This window comes from Apus apus, chromosome 4 (assembly GCF_020740795.1).
Source record: "Apus apus isolate bApuApu2 chromosome 4, bApuApu2.pri.cur, whole genome shotgun sequence".
In the NCBI taxonomy this organism is placed as follows: Eukaryota; Metazoa; Chordata; class Aves; order Apodiformes; family Apodidae; genus Apus; species Apus apus.
The window spans coordinates 30,822,582-30,832,487 of record NC_067285.1 but is presented as its reverse complement, the minus strand read 5'-3'; the positions used below and the strand labels follow the sequence as shown (position 1 = coordinate 30,832,487).

Genomic DNA, 9,906 nt, shown 5'->3' with positions numbered 1-9,906 from the left:
CCAGGAGGCTCTACCTTTAGACTCAGAACTGAGTTACTATTAGCAGCTGTAAGGAGCCCTGTTAAGCAGTTACACATAGAGTCCATGTAAAACTTAGGGTATTATACCCTAACTGCTCCAGGAGTTTGAGCTATGCCAAATTCACAAGTTAACATGCTGATACCTGGGTAAATTCTTGGGCCTTCAAGCTAAAAGAAAAGCACACACAGCAAGGATTTTTTCAGATGCAGATTTGAAAATACCTTCAAAAAATTCAAAGCCTAAAATAAGTCTGGCCATCTACTTCCCTTAAGTAGTAATCTGCAATTTTTCAGTTCAATATATCTCGATGTACATTTCTTTGGCACGTTGATTGCCATGCTGAAAGCTTTAAACTGACATAGTGAAACAATTCCAATGTCTGATAAATTTCCGCTCATATTTTCCTGTAATACCAAGAACTGCAGTCCAGTAGTTTAAGTTGCCAGTTTTTTTAGATGAGTGGTAACTTACCAGTACATTCCAGGGAAAACAGAATCCTTTTGTAGAGCACCCATAGTCTAGAAATAAGTTCAGTTCTTCACTGGTTTTAAAGCTTTATTTATAGAAAGTTCACTGCATTAATAGCAGCAATATTTGCATTGTATTTGAACTCAGAACTAACAGGTTAATATTTACATTTAGATAATACAAACCAAAACAAATTAAAACAGCTGCAGTTTTAGAGCAGAAAGACAGACAAGTTACAGACAGACTTAAAAGTAACCACTCCTGTTGCTTTAGTCCAAATGTCTATTATTTCTTAATCAGATTAGCAGGAAGAGTCGATTTGTCCAAGTCATCAAAATATGGATGGTTCAAGGCCATTTTGCCAGAAATTCTTTTTGCAGGATCATAAATTAACATTTTCTGGAAAAAAAAACAAAACACAACAGAACATTTACTCCCTTGTGAAAGAACTAAAATAATGTTAAACAGGTAGATATTTAACCATAGGAATGGTGAAGTAACCAAAAAGGTGAATTTTCACCCCATGTTCCACAGCTTCTCGTGGAGGGAGAAGTAACTTCTACCCACAAGTCAGTAATACTGCCTAACACCTCAGGAAGTGAAGAAATATTTATCCTCCCATTTAATAACCAAGCCCATGCACATAACAGGGTACCATCTGCACAGAACTAAATCCAGAAACAGGCCTCAAGTGGCAGTAATTATTTGTCTCAGCTTCTCAGCTAAGGGAAATTAATAAACTCCAGGCTTGTTAAAGCCCAAAATGTTTACAAGGACAAGTGGTCCTATGCTTGCTTTAAGCTGATATTGAAGAAACCAATGTCAAATTGCTTCTACTCAGCTTAATGCAGCAATTTACAAGAGTGATCACACAGAATCCAAAGAGGAAAGTAGTATGCAAGCAGACAGAACTGAATAAACCCATAGTTCTAAAAACTTGAGTTTCTTTGCAATAAATTACCTGAACTGAAGACCTCAATAATACAGTTGACAGCAAATAGAGGGGATGCTATAGCCACTAAAACAGCCCCCAGAACTTTTTAGAACAGGCAAGCAATTTGTTTTGCTAGCAGTTAAAGAAAAAAAGCACCTTTGGTTTAAATTGTATAGCCAAGGCCCAAAAATAGAAAATTAATCGTTTAACATTTTTCTACTAGACCTAGTAAAGTCCCTACAACTTTTTTCTCTTTTTCTCCTTACCGAATAAAAGTACATTTAAAATTCAAGTAATGAGGATCCTATCAGGTCCTTCTCCTCCATCCCCACAAATTCATCTTCCAGACAAAAAAAAAAGCTTAACCAGTGTTTTTCTGCCCAGTCAGTATTCAGTCTTGACATTTCACTATCTTTAGACTTCATCTAACTGGAGTCTTCAAAGTTGATTTAAACCACTGAATTTGCATTTATACTCTCTGAAATCCTGCCAAATGCAACACTATCTAGATTTAAGTGTATATGTCCAGTTTTTCCTTAAGTGACAGGTTCCCCTTACCTATACCCCAGAACAGTATCCTATAGCTAATTCAGACTCAGACAAAACAGAGCAAGTTTATCTGAAAAGGGGATGCCATGACAATGGGACTACAGCACTTCAGCTGACAGATTGTTTCTTCCCTGAACAACCTGGAACATAGTTTTTCCTGGAACTTAGTGTCTGATAGACCAAAGCTTTTGATGATGGCGATTAAGTGCTTTGAAATGTTGGCCACCGAAGTCATGTAGCTTATGAAGGTCTTAAGTCTAAAACCTCACTCAAGCAATTGGTCTTAACACACACAAAAAGTATAACTCCATTTTAAAGATAGCTATTTTACATACCACTTCCATCTGCAATGGTTGATAAAAATAAATTTATGTTTTAATTGACTCATCCGAGTTTGTGCTCTAGCATGAAATACTCAAGTTTTGCTGCCTAAAGGCATTTCTGCTTCAGGTTTAAGTAGGAAACTAAGATGGATTCCAGATGCCTAAGGATTCAGCCATAGCACTGTCACCAGTCATTCTAGGAAGCTAAAATTTCAATATTTCAGGCGAAGCTATAAAAGATTTTATAGAATATAACGTGCTTCAAGATTAGTATTGTGTTAACACCATTTGAGGAACAAGTAATTTTTTTTTGCCTTGTTAGCAGCAGTCCAAAACATGAGCTCAGATGAGTACTCAGCAGGCCAGTTACATCACTGTGCCAAGAACATTAACTAAAACTGATTTTACTTTGTAAATACAGTCAGTAACAATTCTGCTTCAAACTGATTTAACAATGATGCTGTCAGTGGGCACGGAGGAAATATTCTCAGTTTAAAGTCCATTATCTCTGTAAAAGAATATTGCTACAAGGTTCAGAGAGCTATCCAAAACAACTGTGTTTCACAAACCTTGTTCAGGTCATCACTCTGAACTGTGGCTCTCAAAGAAAAATTGTCAGGAATTGTGGTCATTTGACCTTCTTGGATAACACTGCTGCATTCAGAATATGTTGCCATAGCCATACTAATATGGGTAATAAACTACATCCTTGTTGGTGACTGCTTATGAACATGAGCCAGCTACATGGGCAATTGCTGGGCAAGGATTTGCCTTCTACCAAGATAGCTCTGAAGCTTCAGCTCTTAAGACACCCTGCACCCCCACAGGCAAGTCTGCATGTACAAATGCAGTTTTAGGAGAACTAAAGGATAAGTCACCAAGGTATATTTTTATACTAAGGGGCATCTAAGATCACACCTAAGAAGTGATCTAAATTGGTCTGCAATGGCAGCACATGAGCTGGAAGAGCACTTAAACAGAAAAGCCTGATAAAGAACTTATCAAATAATAGCTTAGTGTGGTAGTTTAACTGCATGGCCAGAGAACTCATCCTAGACACCAAATACATCAGTTAAAGGTTAATGCACCACAGCCAAAACCTTTAGCTCAGTATCTAAAGGCTATTGAGATGGACTCTACACAGACTGACCTAAACTAACACCTACTTTCACAGTTAATCACTAAATTCAGCTGTTTCCATCACTATTCAGTCAAGACCACCATGAAAGTTTAACCAAGATTAACATATATGCTACCATTAAAAAAAAAAAACAAACACACAACAACCAAACAAAAAACCCAAAACATTTTCAACTGGATCAGCAGTCACACAGTCACATCACAATTAGTGCTGCCGCGAGGAAGGTGACAGCTACTTTTTGCACAGGAGCCTTCACTTTGTGAGCTAAGTGGTTCTCACTTTCAAGCTGCACCTGGCTTGTTTGTATAAAAAAAGCTGAGGCATAATGGCTTAATGAGAAGTAGTCTCCTCATTTATTATTTATGAAAGCAACCAAAAGTCACACAAGGTGTCAGTTCTACAAGAACAGTGCATATACTACTGCTGAGAGCTTAAAGATCTCCTTATCCTCCTTCTTAGTATAGCTTTATGTATTCGAGAGTATTTCTTACTCAGCAGTTTAAGAAAGATTACTTACAGACAGCAGATCAAGTCCATCTTCATCTAAGTTTTTTACATGACTTCCGAGGCTGCCGGGTTTCCATTTTGGGAATGTGTTTTTGTAATCTTGCAGGGATTCCACTTCAGGCCACACATCATTGTTGGGGGTACCTAGAGCCCTACCCAAGCATAAGCAAAACACTGAGCAGTTTAGTCTGAAAACTGTACACACTACGATTTTATTAAGTGCACAGCACTGTTGTGCTATGCTGCCCAAGAAGCGTGGGAAGGTTTGGCCTGACATACCTGAAGATTCTGAAGAGCTGGTCAATCTCCGAGTCCCCATGGAAAAGTGGTTTTTTAGTTGCCAGCTCAGCAAATATGGTACCTATGCTCCATATATCTACAGGAGTAGAGTAACGAGCAGATCCTAGCAGCACCTCTGGAGACCTGTACCACAGTGTCACTACCTATTGCATAAAGAAATGTTTAATGTTTGTAGAATCAGATCCTCTGATTGCAGGCACAATGGCTCATTCATTATCAAGCAGCATTCACAGGCTTTTTTTGGTCAAACTAATAGCCAGTGCTAGAAGTTTTAATGAAAACACTAGTTTCAAACTTCATTTACAGGTAAGTCTAAAACTCCATTGTAGTAGTTTCTACTGCAAACACAGCAGCTGCCCACACCACTTCCCAAAGAGCAGGAAGCCCTTAGCATCTAGCCACTAAAACTCTTGAGTAGTCTGTGAAGCAAAAAATGTCTTTCCAAGACAGTAAGCAACAATTTCTGGCCTATCTCATTCACTGTCAAGGTAACAGTGGGATTCATAAGGTGCTTTGGAATCTTAGAGTAAAACCAAAGTCAGGAAGATGAAAACCACTGAAAAAACAAAACCAAAATACAACTTTTTTGATACTGTTAGTTAATTACTTCAAAAGCACCCCAATTCCTTTCTAGCTGTTTCATATTCAGTTATTACCAGGAAGCCAGTAAGCATTGTTCAAATCACCAAGAGGATGTTCCAACTCACTTCATGAGTGTAAACCCGCACGGGAATTCCAAAAGCTCGAGCCAATCCAAAGTCTGCCAGCTTAATCACTCCCTTGTCATCTATTAAGAGATTCTGAGGTTTTAAGTCTCTGTGCAGAACTCTTCTTGAATGGCAGAAGACAATACCTTGCAAGATTTGATACAAGTAACTCTGTAGAAAGGATGAAGCAGAGAAAAAAAAAAAAAAGAATCCTTTAGTACAAGTTACTGTCCCTCAACATGAAGCCCTTACATCAGCTCTCCGCATAGTAGAAGGAAAGGAAGATCCAAAGTATTGCAGGCACTGAGTTAACCTCAAACATAAAGCCACACAAATTAATTCTTTACCATTCTTTATCATTGCAATAATTTGAAGTGGCATTTGAGATCAAAACTCACATTCATCTTATTATTCACAGTTGCCTCTTTAACCTTTCATCTTTCCTCAAGGAGTTAATTACACTGCAAGAGCTGCTTACAGCTTTACAGATCTTTAGATAAATTTTTCTTACATTAAGAAATTGCTCTCATTACCTTAACACGTGAACGATCCAAATATTGTCCAGATGGAATAGAATCCAAGTATTTCTTGAGATCCATGGAAAGGAATTCAAAGACGAGGTACAGTCTTGAATCCTGCATAAGAACATCCTGAAGGCTAAAAATTGAGTGTACAATCAACTCCATTGCAAAATGCATTGTCTCACCATTACGTTTCCCCTCTCAACAGGGGCATGAGCTAACGTTTCCAGGTTTCTGTTATGAAATACTTAAAAAGCTTTTCATCTTCAAAAATTAGCACTGTCACCTGGAAACTCAAGTATATCTGAAGTGGTGTCAGACTGACCCTAAACTTATGGTCCCTCATATCTTGGTTTCAGACACCAGAAGTCTGAGGAAAAAATATTGTTGATTTAAAAAAAAAAAAGCTTGGCGGTATTGGTGCCTAGCTTCTGTTTGAAGCTGGCTTATTACAGAAGAGTCTGAATTACTAGGAGGGCTTAAGGGATTATTATACTAGGAACCTAGTAGACACAGCAGGATTTGCACGGGTTTTTAAGTGTCTTCTTCATCCTTAATGGATTTTGAGAATTCCTAAACCCAAGCATACATACATTGAGAAACTACATGGCTGGAACTTGGCCAGCCTTAAGGCACATTACAGATAAATTGTTTTGCTGCATCAAAAAGCAAGTAAATGTCTGGGGGGGAAGACAAGAGCTGCAATCAGTTCTGCACATCAAGTAGTCACTGATGGAAGTTTCACTCCTATCTCAGATGTGCCAGCTATGACATCATCAAAACACAGCACACAAACCTCTGCTACAAAACAGCAAGAAAGTGCCTGGTGACAGAAGCTCACATAACAACACTATGTTCAAATGGTCTGCTCCAAGGTGGCAAATACAGTTGAGACTGACTAAAGTAACAAGTTCAACCAGTTTTTATGGGGTACGCTGACCCTGTTCTGAGAGTAACAAGTCTGAAAATAATTTACATAAGTTACAAAAATCAACAAAAATTGATTAGATTTCTACGATGGGAAAACACAGCATGAAGAAGTCTGTATTAGAAAACTGAAGAATACAGGATTTGGGACTATAGCTATTTGCTGCAAAGCAGACACTGTATTAAGCAAAGTAGCTCTCACCTCACTAGAATGATGAAAAATACTTCATCCGAAGGGACCTAATGCCCTTCAAAGGGTTTATCTAAATTTCAATATACACATACCAGACTATATTAGGATGATGCAGCTCTTTTAATAAAGAAATTTCTCTGATAGCAGTACTTGGAACACCTTCCTCCTCACTTTCTAGACGTATTTTCTTCATTGCAACCACCTGGCCTGTGGTTTTGTGCCGACCTTTATACACAACACCATAGGTACCTGAAGAAAAAGACAGTGAAACGCATATAGGAAACACCAGCTTCAGGTACAGAGCAGTTATTGCAAATAAGAATTCCTAACATAGGCAGGAGTCTTTGCAATCAAGTCTGTTTTGTTTAAGTATTTGGCTCGATTACAAACTACTACTTAGTTTTGGCAGCTTAATCATGCAATAGTTCTTTTTGTTTAAAGCTTGCCACCCGTGAACAGCATCATTTGGTAGGACAGGGAACTTCATAGCATAAGTGTGAAACTTGAGTATTTGGAAGATGCAGTTGTAAAATCAGATACTATTTGAGTTTCAGGTTAACTCTCAGTCCTCTTCATCCCCAAGGGTTTATGATTTTGCCATTGATATATCATATTAAGAGGTTAAAGGTCTAGCTGTGAAAAGAGTTGTGCTCTCTCTGCAGCCAGAGATCTATCCTTACATTTGTCAGATCTATAGAAATACCTCTAGCACAATCCTCAGTGCAGGAGAGAGGATACCGCTTGTCTCTCAGCAGAAGTTAAACTGGAACCAGTATTAAATCTCAAATCAATTATCTGTTTTAATCAGTGTTCACAGAAACAGAACCCCCTAGAAACCAAGAGAGCTTAAGTACTTTCTTTTCACCCGTCTTGAAGGATCAATCCCTCAGATTAAGCTTGAACAAGCTAGTTTATTTCAGGAAGATACAATCACGCACAAGGCTTCAGTTACAAAGCTTTGCAGTAAGATCCAAAGGCCTTACATTTTGTGATGACCTTAGAAAGTGCCTTCTCAGAGGAACATATTGCAAATTTTCAAGTTTACGTGAGGCTAAAGCTTTATAAAACATATTGACTTTTACATTTAATATTGGCTGGATTTCCAGTGGAAGGGGAGTCAGGACTAACATCTGCATTAGAACAATCGTCTTAGTGCCTTGCAGTAAATTAATTGTTAGAACTCATTTCTCCACAGAGGTTTAAAAATCTACTCTCCCTTGACAAGGGCAGTGAGTTCATATAATATAACCAAGCAAAACCATCCACAAACCACTCCTCCCTACCAGCAGCTCTAAGCAAAATAAGTATACCACACAGGACAACTTCAGCAGCAGCTGGTACACAAGTTCACATACAAAGGAATGAATGTGCTTTCTAAATTGAAAAGCTGGTTTCAGGCCTCAGAAACATCTCCCCCTCTTGGAGGAAATTTACACCATTAGCCACCAATACGAAGGCAGACGCTCTCAACACTGATCATGTTTCAAATGGACTGCATCACCTTCAAAAGGGCAGTCAGAAAGCTTTTACATACAGGTATAATTACCACAGTTAACCAGAGGCTTATTTTGCCAAGTAGTTGAATCTCAGTAGTTGAATCTCTAGTAGTCGGAGTGCACAGAGCTTCTATGACATTGGATAGTTTAAACTGTGGAGCATTCCAAGGATCATGCTTCTCCGTACTTACCTTCCCCAATCTTCTCTATTTTTGTGTAATCTTCCATTGCTTTGGCTATCCCTACAATTAACAGGAAAAAAACCAAAACACAAGGCTGAACGGTTGCTGTCCTGAACACAGCCAAGTCACTCAAGTTATGCCAGGTCTTTGGAAATTGCTCTTGACTTGCATAGTTAGGATGTTAACATGAAACACTTACTATTCTCCTCAACAAAAAGATAGGTTTTAATTCAGGGCTCCAAATAGAAAACTACATCTCACAGTATGATTAAGCATCAACTCAGAGGAGAGAGATGCTTCTGTACAGGAATCATCTCCAAGCAACTGAAAAAACACACCCTACTCATTAGTCTTATGGAGTTACTCGCTAGCAGGAACTCTACTATCTAAAATTACAAGGTTTGATGTTAGCAACGTAAAGAAACCCCAGCCCCGCATCATTTTATAACTACATAGCAGAGTCTTCCGGGCTACAAACCTAAAACGTTTTAGACCCGTGGAGGCCTTAACACCTGCTGGGACTGGCCCCTCGCACCTTCATCCTGCTCTCGACCCCCTCCACCGAGAACAGCCGAACTAACGCCGGTTTGGGGAGCGTTAGAAGGTAACGAGCGAACATGTGCTGGCCGGCAGCTCCAGAGGAGGGGTCCGAGCGCAGGCAGCCGCTAACAGGCGAGGCAGGGCGGCGAGGGCTCGCCCCGACCCGCTCGCCGCGCGGCCGGCAGCAGCCTCCGGCTCCTGTCCCGCGTCCGTCCCGCTGTCACGGCCGCCTCACCTCGACACCCCCCGCCCAAGGGCCCGCCAGAGGGGCAAGCCCCGAGCACCGGCCAGAGGAGCCGGCGAGCTGCCTCCTTCCCTCCCTCCCTCCCGCTGTCCCTGCGGGCCGTTCCCCCGCACGCTGCCCCGCTGCCGAGCGGCGCCCCTGCCAAGCGCGGATGAAGGGCCGCCCCGCGCCCGCCTGCCAGCCGCGGGCCCGGCTGCCGGGAGGGCAGCAGCCTCCTCCCCGGCCGTTGCGCCGCCGCGGAAAAGCTGCTCAGCAGCCTCGCCGCGGGGCCAGAGCCCGCCCGCCCGGGCCGAAGCCCCGGCACCCACCCGCTGGCGCCTCCTCGCCCGCGCTGCCCTCACCTGAGCGGCCCCGACCCGCAGCCCAGCCCGCCGCTCCCGCCGCTCCCGCTCCTGCTCCCGCCGCCCGGGCTGGCTCAGGGGCGGGCGCGGCGCTTTCGAACTGCCCGCGCGCCGCCGCGCGCCGCCAATGGCGCAGCGCTGAGGCGATTCAAAGCGACCAATCAGCGCGCGCCTCGCGGGCGGCGCCGAAGCCGGGCTAAAGGCTGCTGCTGCCTCCGCCGCGGAAACGGTGCGGCCGGGCGCGCCAAGTTGAGGATGTGCCGGGCGTTAGCTTGGTTCGCCGCTGGCGAAGGGAGGTGGGCTCGTGGCGCGGGCGGTGATGGGCTGCGCTGAGACAGCGCCAGTGGGTAAACTGGTCTCTGCTCTGACACCACGTCAGGCTGTTTGCATGATATGGGGAGTACCGTCGTGTTTGGATCAACCGAGACTTGCGGCTGCAGCTGCTCCTTTTAATCAAGCAGATCTTTTAGATGTAGATGCTGCCGAAGCACGAGTTCATTATTTCTGGCTGC

The 9,906-nt window shown here is 42.3% G+C and overlaps 1 protein-coding gene across 1 annotated transcript; it reads right to left on the bottom strand.

Annotated features, from left to right (window-relative positions):
* Window positions 1–563: 563 nt before the first annotated feature.
* CDK1 (cyclin dependent kinase 1) lies at window positions 564–8,327 on the bottom strand. The gene is made up of 7 exons (XM_051617774.1): window positions 8,279–8,327; window positions 6,684–6,840; window positions 5,484–5,607; window positions 4,951–5,121; window positions 4,223–4,386; window positions 3,954–4,095; window positions 564–888 (listed from the first exon to the last, which is right to left on the bottom strand). The coding sequence occupies exons 1-7, from the start codon at window positions 8,313–8,315 to the stop codon at window positions 775–777; spliced, it is 909 nt and encodes a 302-aa protein (XP_051473734.1). The 5' UTR covers window positions 8,316–8,327; the 3' UTR covers window positions 564–774.
* Between the last annotated feature and the right edge of the window lie 1,579 nt (window positions 8,328–9,906).

Coding starts and splice junctions, on each gene's coding strand:
- CDK1 (XM_051617774.1), bottom strand. CDS start 8,315: ATGGAAGATTACACAAAAATAGAGAAGATTGGGGAAG. Junction 6,841..8,278: donor AATAGAGAAGATTGGGGAAG/GTAAGTACGGAG, acceptor CTTTTTCTTCAG/GTACCTATGGTGTTGTGTAT. Junction 5,122..5,483: donor TGGATCGTTCACGTGTTAAG/GTAATGAGAGCA, acceptor TCCTTTCTACAG/AGTTACTTGTATCAAATCTT.